Below are 13196 nucleotides of genomic sequence, written 5' to 3' on the forward strand. Positions count from 1 at the left end.
ATCCTCCAGGCTCAAGCCTGGACATAAGTCACTAACACCTGGCTCTATTATAAACTTCCAAGGCAGAAGTAACCTTTCACTTTATTTTTGGTTCTCAAAACAGTCATTATGGAACAACAGGAAATAGCTTTTCCTAAGAATGTGTAGATCACTGTTGAAAGTAACAATAAAAATAAAATTGCCCTTTTCCATTTCTAAATGTCTAAAATGTTCAAGGAAATGTGGCAGTATGGCCACTCACAGCTTTTTATCATCTCCCTTTGCTACTTCAATTAGAATATTTAGAAACAGTAAGAAGAGCTAGAACATTGCACATGAGACTTTAATAATACTGTGCTTTATATTTACATATCACATGACCTTGGCATTTCATAGCTCATTATCATTTTAAATTTATAAATATATGAAAACACAATTTAGAAGCAATGCTTCCGTTCAGCAGTAAATTTATTACTGCCAAAACTGAATCCCATAATTACTGACACATGATCCTACAACCAGAAGTCATTTTCATAGCCTAGAGTGTCCAACAAATAAAGCATGTCAATTATCAGATACCTCATTTACTCAAATCATTTAAAGAACCCTGGGGATTTCAATCATACAAATATCCAGATTAAATTTAACAGGCTACATTAATATAAATGTAGATGAAGGCATCATTCAATCAAAACTAATACTATGAATTAATAAGTATGTACAATCGAATCAGTTCCACACAATGAACTATATTTCAATCAAAAATTCAGCAAACAGAGGTCAACATACTTAAAAATGTGAACTACAGCTTTAAAATATTTCACTAGCACGCTATAGTTCTGGGGGCTGCAAGTGTCACTGGTTAGACTGCTATGCATGTTCTCAACAGTTCCTTGTGGAGAATAAAAACAGCCATTGTCTGCCAATTCAATTAGGAAGGTCCGGTATCCAGTTCGCTTAACAGTGCCAGGAATTGCCTTCATCCTGATGTCTTTCACATTCATGTGTCTGGGAGATTTTGTAAGATCTGTCTCAAGGAAGCACAGGCCACCACGTGGGCCTCGGAGGGGAGATTCGCAAGTGACTGAATCAACTTCTTGACTATGGTCTTCAAACACTGGTAGGCAGCGTTCAAGTCTCTGTCAAACTGCTGCCCTTCCATTTGTAGAGCCAAATGACTGCAGATGTTTCTAAACTCAACACTGTCCTGAAATGAACAGCAAACAGAAACAGAAAATTAGATACATGACTGGAACATTGGTTGAGCTTAGCTTACCCAGATTCCAGATTTTTTTTTCAAAGAATCACCCTCCTCTATCCTCAGCCTACCCCGTTTTGACCATAGCTGGTCAAAACTTATACCTCTAAGGATCAGGTCCTCTTTCTCCTCTCCCAGCCAAGTGGTTGGTTAGGAATGGAGAGGTGATGAAAACCACAGCCCACGAGGCCTCACATCTGTTAGACTGGCAAAGAGAAGCCCTCTTTCACTTGGTGATGTTGAATAACATGTTGCTATCAGAAGAGAATGCAAATAATGATGAAGTTAACCAGAAGAAAGAAAAAGCTAAAGGTTAAGAAGCAGACTAATTACCTTTCCTAAGTATGAAAATCTACCTATACTTGCCTGATAAATCTCATGACTTTTCCATTCTCTGAGTTAATAAATATCCCTTTTTTTGTATTTAAGTCCAATTGAAGTTGAGTTTCTGTTACTTGTTTCTAAGAGCTGTGATGAATACACAAATGCCCCCTTGCTACTGATATTCCAGCCTCCTGGCATTTCAGATTTCCATATAAAATTCCTTAATTAATGAACATGGTCTCAAGAAATTCCCAATACAAATGTAGAAAGAATAGCATCCAGGTAGTTTGAAAGAATAGCATCCAGGTTGTTTAAAAGAATGAAGCAACTCAGATGATTCAATAGACTTGTTTATCCTCAAATGGGTCAGACTTTTGAAACTCCTTGCAAATAAATGGTACACTGAACTCATTCTACATTAGAGAATATTTAATCAATTTAAATACAGAACCATGATTTTGGCTTCTGGTAACATCAAATATTTAGTTTCCCCAAAAGTCCTTGCTACTTTAGTTATGATAACTAAGATATGGAATCAAACCCAGATGCTCCTCCAAAGATGAATGGGTCAAGATGTGATATTTATACACAGTGAAGTTCTATGCTGCCATCAGAAAGAATGATATCGCCCCATTTGTAAGAAAATGGAGGTGCTGGGAGTTTGGCTTAGTGGCAGAGTGCTTGCCTAGCATGCACAAAGACCAGGGTTTGATTCCTTGGTACCACATATATAGAAAAAAGCTGGAAATGGTGCTGAGGCTCAAGTGGTAGAGCTCAGACCAAGGACAGTGCTCAGGCCCTGAGCTCAAGCCCAGGACTGGCAAAAAGAAAAGAAAGAAAGAAAAAAAAGAAAAGAAAATGGAAAGACTTGGGGAAAAGGAAAACATATTAAGTGAGTAAGCTTAAAAGAACATAAGCTCCATGGTTTCCCTCATTTGTAATAATTAGTACACATCTAGCAGAGGATCACAATGGCTCACATAGCCATATAGAATAAGGCTAAGGAAAATGAACTCCAGGATAGGGCAATAAGAGGTTTATCTTTATAATTGTTGTTTGTAATGTACTATGCGAAGTTATTTCTTTTCTCTTTTTTCCCCTTATGGTTTAACACATGTTGTTATTGTATCTGTTAGTGTATTGTTACCTGATATATTGTACGTATGTTTATTTGTCTATTTGAAATAGGGAAGGGAAGGGTAAAAGCAAGTTGATTGGGAAAGAGTAGAGGGGAGGGAAAGTAGGAGAAAAACATGGGCAGGGGTAAAAATGTTCAAGAAGTAATATACTCACCACCTGACAAATGCAACTGTAACCCCGACAATAAAATACAACTTTTAAAAAAAGTCCTTGCCACTGAATTTTAAACAAAAGAGAATGGACATTCTTTCTGAGATCATAAGAGAGGAAGTAAAATCTTCTGAGGCTCAGAAATAATGGAAAGGAGATTGTTTTTGTTGCCTACCAGTACCATAAAGAAAAGGAAGTGAATTGCTCTTGTGCTGGATTTGGGTTTGAGATTGGGATGGAAAGTAAAATTGTTCCTGAAGATGTATTACTCTGAGCTTGTGCCACACAGTATTTCAAGTTTCAAGTCTTTCCCTAGACAATACTCTGGGAACACTCGTGCTAAGATATTAACTCAGCAATTAGAACTAGGATGAAGTATCCAGATACATGGAAAAAGCAAATAAAAGTCTGTTCAGGGGAAACATGTCCAAAACCCATGTCCTGCAAGAGTATTCTCACAAACTGAGTCAAAGATGAACTCAAAAGATGAAAGATAAAGCACGATTCATCATGAGAAGACAATGCAATGTCAGAAAAGACTTAATTCCAAGAATTTCTGATTAAAAACTATCTATTAAGTTTAAAATGATTGAAGGCAGCAAAGAATAATTTTTTTAAGTTGTAAGTGGAGGGGGGGGAAGAGCCAAACACCACTTTCAGAAGTCTCAACAAGTTAAAATCTTAATATACAATGTAAGTACCTGAGTAAATATTTTTGAAATAAAGGTTAATAAATGTGGATAACAAAAGGCCTGAGGATTATGGATGAGAAGTTTAAACAACACAGATGACAGGATGAGGAAGTTTAACAAGTACATTTCCAGGAGAAACCAGAAAGAGGATGGGTGAAAGCCAATGTTCAGAAAAAAAGAAAAATATTGGGCATATAGAGAATTGATCCAAAACATAAATCCTTAGACTCAGGAAGTAAGATGAGCTTTATGCAGAATAAGCTAAGTGGGTCCAGATCAAAACTCACTGAAGCCAAGTTACTCTTAAAAGCCACCAAGAACAAAAAAGAAGTTTCAAGAATGACAAGACTAAGAGCCAACTTCTCACCAGACCAAATAAAGATAATGTAAGGTATCTTCAGACTCATTTTGTTTATAAACCAACTAAACTAGGATTTTAAACTCAGCACAAAACAAACATAATCTTTCTCTCTTTTATTAGCAAATATTGCATGTCTTTTTATTATCTTTAAGTAGTTGTACACAGAATTGCTATTTAACTAAGCAGTTTATGAAGACATGCATTGTATTCATAATCTCTCTTTAAAGAAAAGTTTACTACCAATGGGCAATCAACTTTAGGTCTTTCTAAACATAATTTGAAAAAGAATGCAACTTAGAACAGAAGAATGAGATGCAAAAGGCAAATATGGAAAAAGAAAAACGTGTGCATCTTTAACCATATCCCTCAAGTGAAAAAAAAATCTATTTTAGTTTATCAAAAAGTGGCTCAGGAACAAAGGGGAGACAGGTGCTGAGGTAGGAGAAATATGGCATAGTCTAGTATTTCTAGGCATGGTACTTGTTTTGTGTTGTTTTCCCTTTAAAACATTCTTAGCCAGGTACTTATGGCTCACACCTGTCATGCTAACTACATGAGAGGGAAGTTCAAGTTTCCACCCTAGCCCAGGCAAGCAGAAGACAGAAGTTCATGAAACTCCATCTCAACAGGAGCTGAGAATTTAACTGTGTGCCTGTCATTCAGCTATGACAAGAAGCCTGAAACCGGTGGGTTATGATCTAAGTATGTACTTGGGGAGGCAATGAGACCCTGTCTCAAAAACACTCGTGGACATAGAAGGCCGGAGGCAGGGCTTACCATTAAATCACTTGCCTGCCAAGTGTGAGACCTTAGTTCAAACCTCAGTGTCATTTTAAGAAAAATTAGGGGAAAAACAACAGCATCCTTATTTCCCCATATGTATGTGCTGTTCATTTCTGTTCAAAAGGTATCAGGGCCTCCTTAGACAATCTTTCCCATGGTTTATAGGTGACCCGCATTACTGAAGCATATTGGTTGGGAATGGGGAAAAAAATTCATCCTGAACCTCTTTTGTCCAAATCCACATCAAGAGAAATTGTCTGCTTGCTTTATAGAAGAAATCCAACTCTTAAGTACAACGTGGCAAGATCAAAGAAAAGACATTCAGGGAAATTCAAAATAGAAGGAACCACTGAAACATGTGCTGACGTGCACCTATTAGTCTGCAAAGTCCTTTATCACCCAACAAAGATTAAAATGCCTTTAAAAATACATTCATGGGCCTAAAATCTGAAGTCAATTTCACATTTACTGTAAAGAATCAAAGAAGGCATCGTTTGGGGAAATTACACATATAATAAAACTCGACTGCTGGGCTGTACTGGTCCCTGAGGCCCTGAGCAAACTTCAGATCTCTGCCGAGCTCTGTAAAGTCTCTTTATTTTACTGTTCTAGTACAGTATTCCCTTTTAATCCTTTCTCAAATATATTAACAGTCAAAGAAAACAAATTAATAGCAATAGACTTTCCATGGGACTCTTAAGCGAAAGGAGAGAAGAAATAAAGCCAGTGATTGCTTCTCATCCTTTCTAGAACATCTGAAGGCCAACTAGGGATCCAATTGCCATTATCCCCAACCAAACCGCTACTTGGTTCAGCTGAGAAGGTGGGGGTCACAATCACAGGATTAAGTCAGCAGTCTCTTAAATGGCCCCTGGGTTTCAGTAGACTCTCACATGATCAATACTGGTGATGATTTCAGTTATGATGCTTTCCATTCAATGGCAGAACATACTTACCCAGTGACTGTTATTTACTAAGCCCCAGGTGCTTACAGAAATGAGATAATATTCTACACCACATTTTGAGCCTGTTACTAGACTTAGAACTGTATGGCCAGGCAATCTAAAACAGGGTTTGGAGCCTCTAAAGCTTTTTGTAATTTCCGACTGTGGATATGAGATGTACCAATTGCCAAAGGCAATTAGTGGCTGGCATTTACCTTTTTAAAGTGAGTACAGGTTCTCTCCTTGACCTTGGATTATCTACTGGGATAATGGAACTGGTCTATTTAACTCAATGAATTAGTTACATACACATCACACATGTATCAAGCTACATGACTAACTCCAAGGAAGAATAGAAGCAATAATATATGGTACCCGATCTCTACAGAGTTTATAACACAATAAATAAAATGTGACCTATAAATAGTCTATTTAAGAATCCAATGGTAAAATCACAAATCTTATCCTAATGGAGGAACAGACACTTGCACAGCCCTAAACTCAGCACAGAGTCCCTACAAAGCTCACTCGGATGGATCAGCCCTTTCTATAATGAGCCAAATATGTTTCTCTCAAAATTCACTTGGATACATTAGAGAAATACAATGTGCTTAGAAGGGAATTTGCTTAAGGAACTTTCTCTACTTTTTTACATGTTTTCCCTATTTTTAGATGAAATCTGTTCTTGCTGGGCAGAGAAACAGCCTCCCAAAGTGACCACCTTGATTCCAAGAATCTGAATTTGACCATCATCACTGTTCTTCTTGAGTGTTATTAGCATTATAAAGCTCAATTGGTCCTGAGTGCATCCACACTGAAGACAGGTGTGTTGGTCCCCAACTACAGTGTAATCCAGAGGCCTACACCACTTAATAGCTACTCATGGTATGGAACTGTCTACATCCCATTTAAAGTCATTGTCTACCTCCCTATGGGAGCTCTGTCTTAGCTCTATTCTCTCTTAATCGGGCTAGGGAGGACTTAGGAAAACTACTACCCCTGTACTTTTACACATTATGAATTGTTGTTTATTAGGAATACTTGTATCTGGAATCCTTAAGCAATATTTTTAAGAAACATTAAAAGGATTTTAAGAAAGAACTTTTAAGTTCTTTGCACCTGTGACGTCCAAAAAAGGGAAGGAAAGTTAAGACCTCCTTCAGCTTCTTACTTAAAATAAACACCCCCATCAGACATGAAGTCTTAGGACAAAAGGAACATGACAGCAGCATTTGATTCTGAAGTCTGGATTTTAAAGAAGCACCAGTGAATAATAAAGTCATACATACAGCATGACTTCATAGGCTCTAGAATGTAGACCGTGTTTAAACAACCCTCAAAGTGGTGTTTTTACTCCTGATGTGACACTTTCAAACTTACCTCTAGATCTGCATAAACCATAAATCAGTTCATACTCACTTAACTACTAGCTGGCTTTAAGGCAAATTTGCTTTTTTCCAATCAGTAACATCTTTCACAATGATTTAACAGGCCTGTTTCTTCTTACATTTTCTTCTCCCTGGAAGTATATACAGACAGGAAGGAAAGAAGGAGAAAGGACAGAAGCGACATGTGAGGAGGAAATAGAGGAGAAGAAAGGAGGGAAAGAAGACTGATGACAAAAAGATTTAGAGATTGAGGATGAAGTTGGGGAAGAAAAGAGAAGGGAGGGAGGGAAAAAGGGAATGAGGTTAGAGATGGAGGGAGAGAGGAAGGAATGGAAGTAACAAGAATAGAAAGAAGGAAAGAGGGGAAGGGAAAGCCAGTTTTTCTCCAAATTTTTGAGATGAGGTGTGACCTTAAACTTCCACCTGTCCAATACACAGCTTTTTACCTTAGCTGCCCAGTGTGAGGCCCAACTAGGAAATATGAATTCTATCCACAGACTTCGGTATCTTCCACATTGTATTCTTAAAATGGGCATGATGACTATTTGTTCTAGGGGGATGTTGTGAATAAAATACTCTCATCAACTAGCAATTGCACCAAATTCGTATGGCCCTGCCACATCTGGCCCACCTTCATCTGGCTTTGAACTAGGAATTTACAGAGCCCAGAACAGTTAGTCATTACCTGAGCTCAAGGTCAGTCTAGAATAGATATGGAACTGTGTATTATTAATAAAACACCCAATGAAGAACCAAAGTATGTGCCAGTCCCCATAAAAAGTCTATCATCCGCAGGAAATTAAACATTTTTTACTTGTGGTAGACCCAGTGGAAATGCTCACAAATAACTAAGGCTCTTTAGGCTTTTGCTTGGGGTATGGCACCATTTTCAGTCGAAAAATTTCGTGAAAAGCACTTTTGTGATGAGTACAAACTCTTGATTCAGGGATGTTCATAAGGCAAACCCCAAAATGGTAAAATGAAACACTGCTACATTTTCTCCAAGCTGGCAGGCATCAATAGTTTTGTCTTAGAGTCTTTTTGAAATTGCTCTCCAAGTTTTTATTTCAGAAAGCCATCCTGTCCTGATTCACATGTCATCCACCTTATAAAGTTACAAATAAACTACTTCTACAGCAGTCACCACCACATCCATGGGGGTTGGAATAGAATGGACAATGAAAATAAAGTGCTATGATATGTCACTGGACCTTGGAAGTACAACTTTGTCCCAAATAACAAGCAACACCCAGACAGGGCTTCTGGATGAGATACCTAGAAGCATCTGTCTCTTCAATGATGTGGGAGTAAGTTTTATAGGCCCAGTTTCCAAATTTACAGAATCTGATTTTACTAATGCTGGGGAGGGGGGGGAGAGAAGCTCTAATCCTCAATGTCATCCCACGAACAGCACAACATTCAAACAGCTTGCAAACAGCATTCGCTGTAAGGCCAAAGCCAGTAACTTCATGGTTACTTCCCTAGGTTGTAGAATGAACAAATGAGCAAGTCTACTGAACGTGATAGAATAATTGGTACCTGGATGAACTAATTGTGATGCAGGAGCTCATAGGCAAGTTTCATCAGTAATAAAAAGTTCTTCTGCCTCTGAAAGTTGCCTTAGACGTGCTGTGTAACTTGGTGTGGAACAGAATTCTTGGAAACCCTTAAGTGTTCTGAGCTCTCAACGGAAGAAAGACAAAACTTGATCAGAGTAACCTCATATCTGGCTTGGCTAATGGCCCCAATATGAATTGATCATTTTTAATAGTTCAAAAGTGCTACATGGACTTCTTCCTGGACACTTTTTTGTACCCTTTGGGGTCACAAATGGCTCAGGCATTCTCACTTGTATTAAGAATTTGATCCTGATTTTCCAAGCCTGGAGCCTTTCATCATCATGGTTGGTGCTCTTCATAAGAAACACATAAATCACCCAAGATTATACAGTAACCCATCCCAAATTTGAATGTTAAAGTTATAGCTCCCTCAGACCTAGGAATGTAGCTTAGTGGCAGAATGCTTGCCTAACATGCATGAAGCCCTAGGTTTGATTCCTTAGTACCACATAAACAGAAAAGAGCAGATATGGTACTGTAGCTCAGGTGATAGAGTGCTAGCCTTGAGCAAAAAAAGAAAAGAAAAAAGAAACTCAGGGACTCAAAGACAAGGAACAGTACCCAGGCCCAGGACAAGCAAAAGAAAACAACAAAACCTCCCGATGTGACTGTATTGAGATACTGAGAGACAGACTTTCGATAATAATTAACAAGAAACGAAGCTAGAAACTGTCATGGATTGGAGATGTGGCTCAGTTCACATGCTAAAATATGTCAATAAGAACTTTTGAGGTATTAACCTATTAGTAATAATATTAATGATGATAATAGCATAAATATCTGGAGACAAACTGGGAAGCAATAGACTAAAACTGTATGTGTATTATCTCAGAGTCAGATAATCACTATGTCACCTTACAGAACAGGAAACTGAGGCACTAGAGGGTTCAGTTACTTAAAGGGCCTGGGGAGGGAGAGCGCAGAGTAGTAGATTTGAAATGCATCATGGGAGTAGATTGCTCTGCTGTGCTGTCTTCACCTTTGGGTCAGTAATGCCTGTCATCTGGGCCCTGGTTTTAGCTCAGGACAGTCTTCCTATGCCCTTTATGGCAAGTAATACAGCCAAAGAAATCCAGGGTTGGGGAGGTTTCTAAACACTTCTAAGTGATATCCAAGTGTTATTTCCATAAGCAAAATTCCTCCTGAAACCAATTTGCACATTCTTAATTTAAAAGTAGATAAAACACCCTTCCAAGTCATTTGAATCAACACTAGCACTAATGAAGCCAGCTTACATAGCCAGCCCCTTGGAAAGACAGAACGCTGTCTCCTTAAGTCTAATTAATCTAGAAGCCAAACGGAGATACCACCTTTTCTCCAAACTGCAAGCCAACCAAAATTCCTAGTCACTGGCTGCTCCTACTCCTCTTCCTTCAAAAGCACTGGATGTCCTCAGGTGCCCTGAAACACATCACTCTCCTGCAGGTACAAAGCAGGATCCAGCAGTAGACATGCTAGTAATAATCTCTACAGCTTTCTAATAAGCACTCTGGATACTATAAACATGTGGCAGCAATGCATCTAGAAGTTTGTAGTTTTCTAGACACAAAGAAAGGACTGTGTCTCAAGAGGCTTGGTAGGCAAAGGATGATTTATGTTTGTATTTGGATGAAGAGGCAAAGGCAGGGAGGAGGCAGTGGAAAATACAGTTATCCCATGTTAGAAATTTTCTGGTAAGTTACCTGTTGTCAACTGTAGTCCGATAATATTAAATGGAGAAATCTAGAAATATTAAATAGAGAACTCCATCCAAAAGATTTTAATTATGGACAGTTCTGGTACAGTGTAATGAAGTTCTGAGCACTATCTTGCCCTACTCTGCCCAAAATGTGTATTATCCCTTGGTCTCATGCTCCATGTTGTACATACTACCCACACATTAATTGTGTAGTAGCCATCTTGGCTTTCATGTAGGCACAGCATGTGCATAAACACCTTTATGTACTACTCTATGCCATCATCCACTTCATTTTGTCATGTGAGTATTGTTTAATCTTTCTTCATCACAAGACAGGGGTATATAGCACCGTGAGCTATTGAGAGAAAGAGAAAGGTCGCATAACTTTGATTACAATACATAATTACAATCATGCTTTTTATTGTTAGTATTGTTCATCTCCTCCTGTGCCTAATTCATAAATTAAACTTTATCACGTGTCCTGAGTTCAAGCAACAACATTAGCACATGCACACACACACACACACACACACACATACACACACACACATATACACACACACACACACACACACACACAATGAAATTAGGATGTAACTTCCAATCAATAATGTATCATAGTTAATTGACAGGATTTAACATTTTCTTGGCACCAAAGCAAAACCTTCTTTTTATGCTGGGTGAAATGCTGCCCATTTTTTTCACTTCCTAAGGTAAACATAGATGTGCATCTCAACTTTAGGTAGTCGTAACTTCTCATCCATCCTCATCCTTGTTTGGCAATGTCTGGAGACATTTTGGCTGTATAATCTTGGGATGAATGGTGGCATTCAAATGGTCAGAAACCAGGGATGCTATACAATACACAGGACAACCCCCAACCATGAAGATTACCCAACCCTAAACGCCAGTGGTGTTGAGGTTGAAACACCCTGGTAGAAAGAGTAATACAGGCTGAGCACAGTGATCACACCAATAATCCTAGCTACTCAGGAGGCTGAGATCTGAGGATCAAGGTTCAAAGGCAACCTGGGCACACAAGGACCTGAGACTCTTATCTCCAATTAACCTCTGGAAAACAGGAAGCTGGGCTTGGCTCAAGGGTAGGGTGGTAGCCTTGAGCTGAAGAGCTCAGGGACAGTGCCCAGGCCCAGGGGTTGAGCAGTAGCCTTGAGTTGGAGAGCTCAGGGACAGTGCCAAGGCTGAGTTCAAGCCCCATGACCCACAAAAGAAAGAGAAAGAAAGAAAGAATATTTGAATATATAACATGCTTCATTATGTCTCATTTGAAATAAATCTTCAGTGCACAGCAAAACTTTATAACCATTTTTCCCCAAACATTGGTTGATAAAGCAAGAATAGCTCCTCCAAGCCTCCAAGCCTTTGCCGACTTCTTTAGTCTGGAAACTAAAGGAGCAGTTCACAGGGTCAAAACTTGAAAGCCAGGAGGTCTCAAAGGAGTGTGGGCGGCATCCTATTCGGTTCCTTGGTTAATGGCAAAGGCAGGACTGGAATCCAGTCCCCACATGGCTCTGTTCCCTGGCTAACACAGCTCCAAGCCTTAAGAGGGATCTGTTCTTCTAGGAAGGGCTGAGTGTTAGCAGGAGCATCTATGAAGATTCATGTTTCAGCAGCTGTCACCGCACCTTCACGAGAATTTAAGTTGACTCTATAAGACCTCTGAGCATTGTCAGAAAGTGGAAATATACAAAAATAATTATGATTCTTGGGTGTGACAGAACTTTAAATAAAAGTAGGTGTATTCGTCATATATGCAGCAGAAGGGAATTCCAGCGTGCACTTAGGGCACCGAAGGATGGGTTTTTAGTTTGGATGGAGGGCAAGGATGTTGTCCTTGATCTCTAGAGGCCTTGCATCCAGCGAGAAGCTGGAAGGAGAGACAGACAGACAGACCGACAGACAGACAGGGGCAGGGGGTGGGTAAGGCCTGCGGAGTGTGGAGTTAACTGTTCAAGCTGACTGAATGGTGGACCTCCAGCTCCTGCTCTAGCTGCCCTGTCCCCAGAGGGTCACCTCCCGCCATCTCTCCCTTCTCCCAAGGGGCTGGACCACCCAGGGCGCCCCTCCGCCCCCAGTCCCCTCCCCTCCGCGGCCCCACCGAATCTCCACCCCAAGGCCCCCACCTTGCACTCCCGGGGAGATGGAAGGCCAGGCGGACTCACCTTCAGGTGGACGGGGAAGGAACGCTCCTGCTGCAGGGGTCCCAGCAGCGCCTGCTCCACGCTGACCAGCTCCGAGGTGGAGTCCACCACGCGGGCCATCCGCGCCAGCGTGCAGGGCCCGCGGTCCCGGGGGAAGGGCAGCAGCTCTGCGGCGCCTCGCCCCACCGCCACCTCCGGGGAGCTCGTGGGCACCGCGGCGGCGGCGGCGCCCCGGCTCTGGGCTCCCCCACGCCCGCACTCCTCCACGCGCCCGGGCCCCTGTCGGGACGCTTTCGGGCCTGGGCGATGGGTTGGGGTGGCTGACACGCGGTCCGGGCCGCGCGAGCTCCCGGGGACTCCAGGACCCTCCCCCCAGCCCCACTCCTGCTGCAGCAGCCGCAGGGTCTGCAGAGCCACCATTTGGTGGCCTATGGAGGCTACTAAGGGCGCCGGGCTGGCCATCACCTCGGTTGGCTGGGCACGCGCGCTGGGCTAGCAGGTGGAGCTGGAGCCGGCAGGCGGGGGGAGTTTCGGGTGGCCGGGGTCACATTTCCTAAATCTCAGCTCCTGGGTCAGCGTGAGTGGCCGGCCGCGCCCCGGGCCCCCCTTCACCCCCGGGCGGTGACCCGCGCTGCCCACGCCCCCCACCACCCGCATTTGCTTCAAGTCCCAGTGGGTTCGTTTCTGACCCTGGGCTGTGCGAAGTCAACGCGGTGAG

General features: G+C 41.4%; 1 protein-coding gene across 1 annotated transcript; it reads right to left on the bottom strand.

Annotated features, from left to right (window-relative positions):
* Window positions 1-304: 304 nt before the first annotated feature.
* Window positions 305-12940, bottom strand: Dleu7 (deleted in lymphocytic leukemia 7). Its single transcript, XM_090341731.1, has 2 exons — window positions 12500-12940; window positions 305-1186 (listed from the first exon to the last, which is right to left on the bottom strand). The coding sequence occupies exons 1-2, from the start codon at window positions 12938-12940 to the stop codon at window positions 980-982; spliced, it is 648 nt and encodes a 215-aa protein (XP_090197857.1). The 3' UTR covers window positions 305-979.
* Window positions 12941-13196: the final 256 nt, after the last annotated feature.

Source organism: Megascapheus bottae, chromosome 11, assembly GCF_031878675.1.
Source record: "Megascapheus bottae isolate mThoBot1 chromosome 11, mThoBot2.hap1, whole genome shotgun sequence".
NCBI classification, from domain to species: Eukaryota; Metazoa; Chordata; class Mammalia; order Rodentia; family Geomyidae; genus Megascapheus; species Megascapheus bottae.

Coding starts and splice junctions, on each gene's coding strand:
- Dleu7 (XM_090341731.1), bottom strand. CDS start 12,940: ATGGCCAGCCCGGCGCCCTTAGTAGCCTCCATAGGCCACCAAATGGTG. Junction 1,187..12,499: donor CCTTCCCCGTCCACCTGAAG/GTGAGTCCGCCT, acceptor TGTTCATTTCAG/GACAGTGTTGAGTTTAGAAA.